Genomic DNA, 11,999 nt, shown 5'->3' with positions numbered 1-11,999 from the left:
GGGGGGGGGGGGGGGGGGGGGGGGTGTTTAAGTCCCACATTGGCTGAGGTAATGGGTTGTGCTGTCCTTATACAGTCTTGAGAAATTTTCCTATCATGAGCTAGCTTTTGGAGTTTGAGTTGGGTCCTATCCATTTCTTCAACGGCTATGATTTTTCTGATTTTCCTTATATTTTATTTTCCTTGGGACACTAGCATGGTGCATTTGTAACCATATTCTGCACGCTTCAAGAATGAGGAGGAATACAACTTTTATAACCCTCTCAGCTCCTGAATGGGTTTTCAGTTATGCAGGAATTGACAAAGAGGCCAACTACTCCGTCCATTTTGTTAACACATTTGGAGAGTAAAATGAAGCAATTTCAGAGTTTAATGGCTGTGATGCTTATCTTTATTGAAATTGCATCTCCGATACCTTTTTATGGTTGGCAAGTTTGGCCCATTTCTCCTGCTGAGGCAGTGCTTTATTCCCCTGAAACAAACATCCCAAGAACAGGAGAATTAGCTCTCAGAAGAGCTATCCCCGCCAACCCAAATATGAAAACTATACAGGTGACTAAATTTTGTCTTGCCACTATATTTTGGTTTAGCCAGACTCATGCAGTATCACCATTCCTTTTTGTTTAAATGCAGGATTCTCTTGAGGACATCTCGTACTTGCTGAGGATTCCACAGCGGAAACCATTTGGAACAATGGAGGGTAATGTGAAGAAAGCGCTTAAGGTATTGCTTTATATTTTTGTTTGCAACCAAATTAGATACAAAACAAGGTTTGGTCCTCTACCAAGGTCCCCATTCTTCGATATATTCCACAGCCATCCAACAGAAGTATTGGGTGTCAGGCCATTTCCAAACAATAAAGAATAGAAGAGAACTTTTGGGATAATACCCTGCATAAAATAGCTTTTTATTTACGTTTGTTTGCCAGAAAGATCCTCAACGGTATAAGGAAGGAAGAAATTTTTCCTTTCATGTTATTCTCTTAAACCATCCATCAAATAGACTTATAGCAGTAGAGAACTAAAAGAGTTTCAAAGATGTAGACGCCACGTTCCAACTGATTGTAACAGGTCATTTGGTTCTGCATATAAGAAATAATATCTACTTATTAAAAGGATGTGAAGGTATGAAATACTCTTATTCTGTGTCTGATTCAGGTTAGGTATAGGGTTGTAGTTATGTTATCATCTCTGAAATTTATACCCTTGGAATCTAGATGATCATTATTGAAGTACAATATTAAAATGAAAAACTAGTTGGGTTGATGAGGTTGGATAGGGGGACTTGTGGGATTTAGGTGTAGGGGGAGGAGAGGTGATAGAGCTGGGGGAAAGAGAGGCAGATGGAATTCGTTTCCTTCTACGTCATGAAGTTGTCGTGATCTCTCATCCTCCAGTGGGATACAAATAATTCCATTGCCCTTGAAGCGAGATAATAATCTGGCCTTGGACTAAATATGGACTAATTGGTTTGAACTGTACTCCATTGGTGTAAGTTTCAACCCAATGACGGATATTAATCTGGCACTCATTTTCTCTCCCCCCCCCCCCCCACACACCCAACCACCCCAAAAAATAAATCCTGTCGCATATATTAGAAGTACGCGGCCCCTAAAGATAAGCTGGCAGGGATTCCTTTTGTGCAATTTTGACCTATTAAAACCATTCTTTTTAATCTCTCATGTATGTGAAGTTATTACATTCATCAAATGTGAAACCGGAACTATTTCTGGTTTCAAGTACATTATTCTAATGCTACATATCTCTTTAGATCGCAACAGATGAAAAGGCATCCATCTTGGCTAGCATACCAGCTGAACTGAGGGATGAGGGTTCAGTCTTGTACGCTAAACTTATAGAGGGAAAGGTAACATGAAATAACTAGAATTGTTTAGTTTAAAAGTATTTTTGGTTAAATGACTTCATTTTACGTTCCAGGTTGTCACAAACCTGCACCAGTGTCGAGGTTCATTCTCTACTAGCTACATTTAGGCCCCAAAAGGGATAAAAAGAAAGAGGAAAATTTTTAGAAACTCGGAACTGTATACATGTGATCCTTTAATTGATTGAACCAATAGCAGGGATGTCTGTCTGAACCAGGAGCACATTTGTTGTTGCTTTACGGATTATGTTTTGTCGCAGAAGTTTGTGAAAATCCTATGCATTTGTGATAGTACATTTTCGGTTTGCATGATGATATTCCAGTGATAGTACATTTTTGGCCTATGTTGCGTGGACTCTCCAAAATGTTACTGCACCCGTGTCGGATCCTCCAAAAATACACTTCTTTTGCAGGATCCAACACGCATCCAACGACATTTTTGGAGAGTCCGAGCAACATAGTTTTTGGCTGTCTCATTGATTCCTTAAATTTCAGAAATCATCTAAACAGATGATATGTTTTAACATAAACCTACTGCGATTAAGATGACTTTCTCGTTTATCTTGTCAGGGTGGATTACAAAACCTTCTACAGTACATAAAGGATAAGGATCCAGATAAAGTATCAGTTGGTCTTGCATCTACACTAGATACTGTTGCGCAGCTGGAGTTGTTGCAGGTATTTATGAGCTCCTTTATACTTTAAACACCTTTATTACTACCACCCGTGACATTTATAAATGACGCCATAAACGCTGTTACTCTTTTGTGGTAAAATGGAGCAAATCAAATAGCGGAAAGCACAGTTGATGAGTCCACATTTACCGTTTAGAGTAATTTGTGCTTTTGTGGAGTTTTAGTAAGCAATAAGATTTTTATTAAGGTTCAATCTTGCAGTTAGGAAATTTTCTTGCGCATTGAAGAATATAACAAAGGACAAAGCTTGGGGCAAAGAGCCTGTAGCATCAAACTATCCAAATCTCTCATGCATTACGATCTTTTAGAATATTTCATTCTTTAATTCAATAATCAGTGTATTTAATGACAATATCTCAAAGACATAATCTCTCTACAGGCCCCAGGGTTATCATTTTTGTTGCCTCAGCAGTACTTGAAATACCCAAGGTAAGGCTTCTCATGATTTCTCTTCTAAATATAGCATTTAGAGTTTAGGCGCCTAAATTGCTCTGTTTCTTCTCTCTTTTTTTCTCTTTTTTTTGGGTGATAATTGTGGTGTACGAGCAAGCTTGTGTGCGCCTTGACTTTCACCGAGTACGTGCTACAGTTCCACCTTCATTGTGCTCTGTGTGTTTGTGTTCAGACAGTCCGTTATAATAGAAGTTAAAGAGGGTATGTATGCTCGTCGTGTTCTTTATATGGACATCTGAGGCCAGGGGTCCATTCCCTTGACCCGTACTGATGAGAATTTGACTCCACGAGAAATTGAGGAGAGACGTGATTGTTTTTTGATTCTGTGGATATTTTTACTGTGATACAAAGGCATGGATTGGTAAACCAAAATTGTCCTGTACACAGTGGAAAGTACAGGCACGTTGCAGATGCACCTGTGTAACTCCTTTTTTATCCTTTTTGAATCGCTAAAGATGAGTACTTGTTCACAAGCAGCAGCACCAAGGATTTACCGCTTATATATAAAAGTTGGCTGGAAGTTGATGTAAATTGTAAGGATTCCAAAAGGTCCAGCACTATACCTATATCATTTACAAAAGAAGCCTTGCACTGAAACTTGAAATTTGAATGCACCTATACTTAACAGAAGCTACATTTTCTGATTTCACTTAAAGAACCTTTGGTTTCTTTCTAACCAGTCTGTCCAAAATATACAAAGAGGAATGGTCTTCCAAATCTGTTTCTGTTTTTTCCCAGCCTTCGCCCTGCCAACTGCACAGAGCTTGCTTCAAGTTTCCGGGCACTACCACACTGCACTCTGTAGAGGCTAAAAAACATGCATCAGATTGGGCAAACATATTTACGGTGTAGCATGATGGGTTTTACAGTTTCTGAGTGTTCCTTGCACAGAAAGCACCAGCTGCACAGATGAAAACCTCCTTTTTGCAGGTTATCTTGTCTCAACCATGCATCATGTATGGCTGTCCAATCAAAGCAACCATGCATCATGTATGGCTGTCCAATCAAAGCATGCCACTTTAGTTGGAGCACTTCTGTAGTCCCTGTTCTTTCTGCTCTAATAGGCATGACTCCGCTGAGAATTTACCATCCTTCTTTACTATCCAGAAGAGGGAATCTTTTTGTCGTGCATCCACTCCTGAAATTTTGAGCAATGAATAAATGTTCCAGCCCTTTCATACAGCATACAGCAATAGTACTGTTTTTGCTGATTCCCATGCTATATAGTCTGGAAAGATTCTGCTAGAGTGTCCTCCCATGCCGTTTGTGCAGCCAAATCTTAACTCTTCTTTCATTACGAATTACTAGTCTTACTTTATTCTGGAACTCACCATAAACATCTGATGTGTTTCCAAATGACCACACCATGAGAAGAAGTGACGGTTAGTTGCCAGCAGTTCTGTTTCCCATGCTTATGTTTGATCACCTCTTTCCACAGTTATTCCTTTCATCATTAATTCTCCAAGCCTCTGACCACTAAGATTTTGTTGTATAATCTTAGGTTTTTGACACCTGGTTCCGGCTTCTTGTCTTGCATCAATCTTGGCCATCATACCAGATGAATCTTCCGTCCTGATTTCTTACTCAGAAGAGTTCCTCTGCTTATCTTTTTAAGTTGTTTTTCTACCTTTGCTGGGATAGGTATGACTGAAATCAACTTGGCAGGGATGCCATCAAGTGCACTACTCACTAGTGTCAGTTTGTCACTGAAGGAGATACTGCTTCTTGCACGAACTTACTTTCTCTCACATTTCTCTGTAACTCCTCTCCAAACAGTTTCGTCTTAAGCCTGGATCCTAATTGTAGTCCAAGGTATACTGTGGGGAAAGTTTTTAACCTTATAGCCATTGTCTCTGCTAACTCCTGAATGTTTTGATCTGCTTTGACTTAAAACCTAATAGTATTCCTCTTCAAGTGTAATAGCTGTTCCTCTTCTGCATCACGCAAAACCAAAGTATCAACATAAAGAATATAAGAAACATCCACTCTATTGCCTTCTCTGTTCCTAATATTGAATTCTTTCAACCAGTTTAATTCCAAAGCGTTGCGAGTTTCAGGCTAAATTTTCCATAACCAGTATAGATGGAAAAGATGATGATGGATCACCTCTTTTCAAGCCTCTTTGTGGTGTGGAAAAGCCTACAAGAGAGCCGTTAATGATAACTGAGACTTCTAGCTGACACTGATTCACCTTGAACAGTATAAACCAGAGTACAGTTCACTTGAGACTGAGAGCTGATGTTGATTCACTTTGAACAGTATAAACTTGAGCGTAGTTCACTTTGGAGAAGATTTCAGTGACAAAATATTTGCAGAAATAACGTAGGAGTGCAGGGGTAACTTAGAATTTTATTGAAATGTTGTAACTCCCAGATGTGAGTGTTAAATTAGATAGGCAGTGCAGACTAATTCACTAAATGATACACATGATATGTTAAGGACAAATATATTCCGGATAAGAACAAATTTTCCTAGAGGGAATAGGAGTAATAGGGAAAGAAAGAATACCTAACTACCTCAATTTGGCACGATTTATTCAGTGCCCACCTGAACTATTTTTGGTCCTAATTACCCCCTAACACTTGACTATTTGATATTCTGACCCCCTGGACAAACTCTGTCTAAGAAGGTGAGACACACGCTGCCACGTGAATTTGTTTGTCCATGTGGCATTTTAAAAGAATAACATATTTTTTTTTATCTTTTTAAATTCATTAACTTTTAGGGGGCCAAATTTGTATATAACTTGTCTGGAAATCCGTTATTTAGGTTAAAACTTTTTCTATTTGGCTAATGGATTTTCAGCCCAGGTTATTACAGATTTGGCCCGAAAAAGATGAAACAGATTTGGCCCGAAAAAGAAGAAATACACATTTGAAACAAATAGTCATTGCATCTAAAGAAGACATAAAAAGAAATACACGTTTGGAACTCTATTATTTGGCTGGACTGTTTTTTTATTAACCTAAAAATAATGAGTTCCAGTCAAATTTTTGTTGGATTTGTCCTGAAAAAAGATTAAATACACAGTTGAAACAAATAGCCATTATATCTAAAGAAGAAATAAAAAGAAATACACAGTTGGGACTCCATTACTTTTGCTAAAGCTTTCTAATTTGGTTAAAAGTATTGGAGGTTCAGCCAAGTTTCTTTTATAGATTTGGGTTGAAAAAGAAGAAATGCACTGCTGGAACAAATAGTCATTGCATATAAAGAAGAAATACAATTTTAGGGTAATATATGCATTATATTCTATGAAGAATCAAAAAGAAATACATAATCTAAACAAATAAACTATTGTATATGACTGTGTGACAATTAACGGTTGAAGAATACTCCACCTGAAACAGCCTCTCTGCCCTTCCAGGGGTAGGGGTAAGGCTGCGTACATCTTACCCTCCCCGACCCCACTTGTGGGAAACTACCGGGTTTTTTGTTGCTGTTGTTGTTGTCGCTCTTTCGCGTCTTAAAGAGAGTGTATCCACACTCTTTGTCATGTTAGCATCGAGGGGTTAAAGGCTATCAAATACCCAAGTCCAGGGAGTAACTAGGATTACGAAAACTTTAGGTGTGCACTGAATAAACTGTGCCTAGTTCACGGGAGTAGTTAGGTATTCAGTATTCTTCCATAGGGAAAAGTAAGTTTTATCGAGATAAAAATTGAGTAGCATTTGTGTAGGTTTCTTCAAATTAGCAATGAGACAATGATATAAGAACTTTGGTATGAGTAAAGCAACATTTCAACTACTCATTATAAAGTTAGTTGCTTAATGACAAACATGTACAGTACATCGATTATAGAAACTGAGGACACTACATATGCATGGTCAGTGTGCCTTGTTGACACTTATGGTAGCTTTTGTATATCCAAATGTTCACATTATGATTTCTTAGCTCTTCAACAGCAACATTATTGCATCTTTATGAAAGAAAACTTGAGTTGGGTTATTCTTTTTAAAGCACCATGCATTCAATTTATAAGCAAACCATGTTCGAGCAACTACATAATGATTTCTTCAGGGAAGATGGTTTATGTTCTATTCTTCTACTAAATACGTCAGGCTCACAGGGAGAGGAATAGTTGAATTTACAGTTGAGAAAGTAGATGGTTCAACATTTTCTCCTGAAGCTGCTGGTGTAGCCAAAAGCACTGCAAAGATTCAGGTATGCAGCGTATGCTGGATCCTTTACTTGAGTGTCAGATTAAAACTGTGGTGACCTAGGTGGATGTCATGAACTTGCACTGCCCATTTCTTTGTTTGATCTTTTATTCTGAATCTGATAATTGGCACATGGGGGCTTTGCACTTCACCATTCCCGTTCTTTTGGCATATTCTCTTGTAGAATCTGATTATTCTATTCAATTGTCCAAAACAACCCCATTCATTCAGCGTATGCACTAATGACGACATAAAGGAAAGCTTTCATCTATTTCCTGCTTTGTCTTCCAGAAGAGCTGCGGAGATCATATGAGTCATCTTTTGCAGAGTGAATGCATAGCACGTCATCATCATCAGTTCCTTGTACTTTTCTCATGCATATTTGTTTGTATGCTACAGTGCGTCATTTATTAACATTACTATCCTCTCCCCTTTGACAGGAAATTGATTACACAATCGTTTCAAGTAATCTTTTTCTAATTAAATGATTCATTGTATACTAAAGTTTTAAGCATCAGTTGAGACCTTTCAGTTAAAAGATAGATACTTATGGAAGTTATTTGCTAATGACTCAAAACATATCACTTATTTGTTACCTTGAATATTAACCATAATCTCATGCCATTGCTTCAGCTTGGAGACATTATTGCAATTTAATCAATCTGAAAACGGCTATACTGTCACTTTCTCTTTATTTGAACTGCCTATCGTATATTGTGTTTTTGAAATAAAAAGTATGTTCTTTTGTATGATGAAGTATTCCCCAATTAAATGCTTACTTTTGCTTTTCTGAGGGGGTTGACAATTTGTCGTATGATAGAGCCTGCACCAGAGGAGAAAGTTTTTTATTCTACTATTATAACTTAATAGTATTCTTCAGACACATATTTTGGTCAACACAAAAGTATTAACTATATAATGACCCAATGCAGGTTGTTTTAGATGGGTATTCGGCACCACTGACAGCAGGGAACTTTGCAAAACTGGTAAGGTAGTGGAATCTCACTTAATCCTTGTAAGTACTCATTATGCAGCACAACAACAACTATGCCTCATCTGCAAACTAGTTGGGGTTTGCTATGATCCTCGATATCATTGTGATCCATTTGGATCCTTACCGTTCCAATATCAATAATTTGTCTTTTAGGACAGATTGGAGGATTGTAGCATGATGTGTGAAAATATTCAACCACCTTTAAGTGATGAGCTGAAGCGCAATGCTCTTCTTGCATCTTTTGGCTTGTAACGCTCTGTGATTGTATGGTCCTCAACGTGTACATAAAAAAATGTAGAAACTGTTTTGGTTCTTGCATATTTACGTCTGCTTTCCACTTGACATGTTCATGTTTTCCTTCGTCTCCATCAAATGACATCTACATCACAAGGATAAGGGCCTTTTTTACTACTAATAATTTTGTCCTTTCTTTTCCCTTCGAAGACGACTCTGTACTTCTGTTAGACAAACTGATCAGACTTCAGGTATTTCTTCACTTGAAGCATGTCCACACGTGATGGTGGTTTTTTCTCCTTTCTTTTCCCGCATCTTTCTTCTTGGGACTAATAGCTGCTTTAGTTGAAGAGCATAAAAGGGCAGCCCGGTGCACTAAGCTTCCGCTATGTGCAGTGTCCGGGGAAGGGCCGGACCACAAGGGTCTATCGTACGCAGTCTTACCCTGCATTTCTGCAAGAGGCTGTTTCCACGGCTCGAACCCGTGACCTCCTGGTCACATGGCGCAGCAACTTTACCGGTTACTCCAAGGCTCCCCTTCATAGAGGTCATAATTTCCTTCCCGTAGCTCTAGATTATCAGCTTCACATTGCTTGAATATGGAAAACCATCATTGTGATGTCTTGAGGAGTTATGTTTCTTGTATTCTTGATTATGTTACACTCGCTGACCCAAGATGAGTGCTACCCCCCTGATATTTCAAGCTACTATCTCACTGTGATCTTGTTCAGATATTTATATCTTGTTATATATGGATTGTAAAAACTTGCATCCTTGAGACTTCTCATCTTTAGATTTATTTGAATAAGAATTTCTGAATTTTCTGTCATGGTAACAACAAATCTATAATTTTTTAGGTGATTGATGGGGCATATGATGGGATGAAGCTAACTAGTGCCAACCAAGCAATTCTTTCAGACAGTGAATTGGGAAAGGCCACAGGTTATAGTGTTCCCTTGGAAATCAAGCCATCCGGACAATTTGAGCCCCTTTATAGAACAACTTTAAGCGTTCAGGTATGCATAGGTTTCATGGATTTTAACAGACCACTTTGGTATTTATTTCTGCTGCGATGCGCTTATGGTTTATTCCTTTTGTTATGGAAGGATGGAGAGCTGCCTGTGCTTCCATTATCCGTTTATGGTGCGGTTGCAATGGCTCATAGTGATGTATCGGAGGAGTTATCATCACCAAGCCAGTTCTTCTTTTATCTTTACGATAAGAGAAATGTAAGTAGCAATTCATCAGTATAGACTATTCCTGCCTTTCTTCTTGTTTATTCTTAAGCAATTCATCAGTATAGACTATTCATGCCTTTCTTCTTGTTTATTCTTAAAGCTACCACTTGAATCTAGCTATAGAATATCACCACCCAACTTATCCAATTAAAATGTTGTTTTGCAGTCTGGCTTGGGAGGTTTGTCATTTGAGGAGGGTCAATTTTCAGTTTTCGGGTATGGTTTCTTCAAATTTTTGTCAGATAATTTGCGAAAACCTATTGTGTATTCGACAAACCAGTGATTGTAGATGTTTTAATGGTAAATCGTGTCTTATGATGCATAGATATACAACTATCGGGAGAGATATCCTTCCCCAGATCAAAACTGGTGACATAATTCGATCTGCGAAGCTGGTGGAAGGCCAAGACCGCCTCGTCTTACCACCCCAGGAGAACTAACCTTCTTGACTTAATTTTTTGAAAAAACTCTCTCATTTATTGTTGCAGATCATTAGTACCAACAATGGCTGCTGCTTCTTGTGAACATAACAATGGAGTATTTTATTATTGATGTCTTACCACTTTCACTACGTTTCTCTGCAATTAGATCTGACTTTGCTCGAACACGATAATGTACTCAGGGGCGAAGCTACATTTTGATAAGAGTGGTTAATTGACCACCCTTTGTCCGAAAATTACACAACGTATGTAGGTAAAATATCAAGTTTTAGAGGTACATAATATATATTGATCGAACACCCTTTGCCGGCAATATTTTTTTACTTCTTTCAAGTTTGAATATCTTTGAAGAAATTCCCGGCTTCACCACTGAATGTACGGTATACAATCTGGGTTGGACAAAGTTAAAGCTCCAAGTGGTTTAGTTCGGACTGAAAAATTAAAAGTATATCCGTTGTGGTGATCATAAAATGACAGATCTTGGACATAATTAAGTAAATTAAGTGTGTTCTCTCTAACCGTTACAACTTTTATATGAGATGGTCAAACAATTTAACACACTATATACCAAAAAATCCTGAGTTAGCCAAAACTGAAATGGCTGGCAATCTTGGAAAGTTAACAATCATCTACGAAAAGAATAAACAGATGAAATTCTGATTCATTGGGTTTCTTTTGTACATCACAATTCACATCCTATACCCAAGTGGCTATAACATACCAAAACTATGCAGCAGACATATTACAAAGACGGCTAGGAGTTGGCTTAAAATCCAACCATCTCAAGGTTAGTCGACGAGCCGGTGGTGTTAATGCCCTCTTTATAATCTCTTTGTTTGCCGATCCATGTAGTTTCCGCAGACTATAATGGCTTGTTGCTGTTGCCCTCACTGTTCTTGAAATGTGTGGCGATGAATCTCTGTGTTGTTGAGACCTTGGTGATGATGGAAGCCTACTCTTGCAACTGTATTTCCTCTCTGCCCTGCCTAGTGGTGGTGACTTTGCTGGTAGAAGTGAAAGCTTTTGAGTGATGGTTTCCATTGAAGGAAGAACCTCCATCTTTCTTGTGAACCAAAAGGGAAGTGTTTTCAAGAATTCTAAGAAGAAGAAAGAATGATGGTTTGTTTTCTTTGAACAAAAAGGGGCAAGTGTTTTTAAGAATTCTTAGAAGGAAAGATGATGGGTTTGTTTACTTTGCCAAGGAACTTTTTATAGTGGCGTTGGTATTTAGGGGTGTGTTGACCAGTTCGTTTGAGTGGGGGAGACTGGGGAATATTTTGACTTTCTTTGGCTGGGAAACTTCCACTAATTAGTATGTACGTAGTAGTCTTAATAGTATGAAAATTGATAAAATATCTTCATGGTCAAAAGTTGCTCCTTCAGCAGTCATAGTTGACATTTCCCTTTGAATTGCCTTCAAAAATTGAACGTACCTAATGTCACTCTAGAACGTTCAATCCACACGATCTATTAGAGGGAATTGCTTACATATATTGTTTCTCTTCTCCCAAACACTATACGTGGTCGTACTAGTAATATAGGATTGTAAGTCTAATATAGGATTGTAAGTCTACATATCGTACCAACAAAGACTTGTGATTAACTATTTATTAAATTAAACTAAGAGAATTAACCTATTCAAGCAATTCCTAAAGTGTGATTATTTATTTAGAACTAATTCAGAGTAGTAAACGAAGAAATTAAAGGAAACAAATTTGCAATCTTAGAGATGAATTCAATGGGAGAAAGTATCCAGAGCTATAGGTTAGCTAACAATCTCGTTGAGTCTTCCACTTAAATTATCTAATTAATTTATCTGTTTTATTGATTGACAGGGTTAACATTACTTGTAGTATTCTCCCGAAGTACTACTCGCATATTCAAGCTAACCTAACGCCTATATTC

The 11,999-nt window shown here is 38.0% G+C and overlaps 2 protein-coding genes across 4 annotated transcripts in view; one reads left to right on the top strand and one right to left on the bottom strand.

The window, feature by feature from the left end:
• LOC109235424 (peptidyl-prolyl cis-trans isomerase CYP37, chloroplastic) overlaps positions 1–10,227 on the top strand; it is an 11,165-nt gene extending 938 nt beyond the window's left edge. The window contains exons 2-12 of one of the 3 annotated variants that reach the window (XM_019401530.1): positions 294–551; positions 633–722; positions 1,770–1,865; positions 2,451–2,558; positions 2,955–3,004; positions 7,090–7,192; positions 8,121–8,174; positions 9,274–9,432; positions 9,523–9,645; positions 9,821–9,870; positions 9,980–10,227. In XM_019401530.1, coding sequence (XP_019257075.1) covers positions 294–551; positions 633–722; positions 1,770–1,865; positions 2,451–2,558; positions 2,955–3,004; positions 7,090–7,192; positions 8,121–8,174; positions 9,274–9,432; positions 9,523–9,645; positions 9,821–9,870; positions 9,980–10,094 — 1,206 coding nt within the window. In that variant the 3' untranslated portion in view covers positions 10,095–10,227. Of the gene's footprint in view, positions 1–285; positions 552–632; positions 723–1,769; positions 1,866–2,450; positions 2,559–2,954; positions 3,005–7,089; positions 7,193–8,120; positions 8,175–9,273; positions 9,433–9,522; positions 9,646–9,820; positions 9,871–9,979 lie in introns of all 3 variants that reach the window. The other 2 variants (XM_019401532.1, XM_019401531.1) reach the window with 2 other exon arrangements.
• On the bottom strand, positions 10,638–11,299 carry LOC109235426. Its single transcript, XM_019401533.1, has one exon. The coding sequence runs from the start codon at positions 11,151–11,153 to the stop codon at positions 10,821–10,823; it is 333 nt and encodes a 110-aa protein (XP_019257078.1). The 5' UTR covers positions 11,154–11,299; the 3' UTR covers positions 10,638–10,820.

The sequence above is a fragment of the Nicotiana attenuata genome, chromosome 12 (assembly GCF_001879085.1).
Source record: "Nicotiana attenuata strain UT chromosome 12, NIATTr2, whole genome shotgun sequence".
Taxonomy (NCBI): domain Eukaryota; kingdom Viridiplantae; phylum Streptophyta; class Magnoliopsida; order Solanales; family Solanaceae; genus Nicotiana; species Nicotiana attenuata.
This window is presented reverse-complemented; position numbering and strand designations above follow the sequence as displayed.

Coding starts and splice junctions, on each gene's coding strand:
- LOC109235426 (XM_019401533.1), bottom strand. CDS start 11,153: ATGGAGGTTCTTCCTTCAATGGAAACCATCACTCAAAAGCTTTCACTT.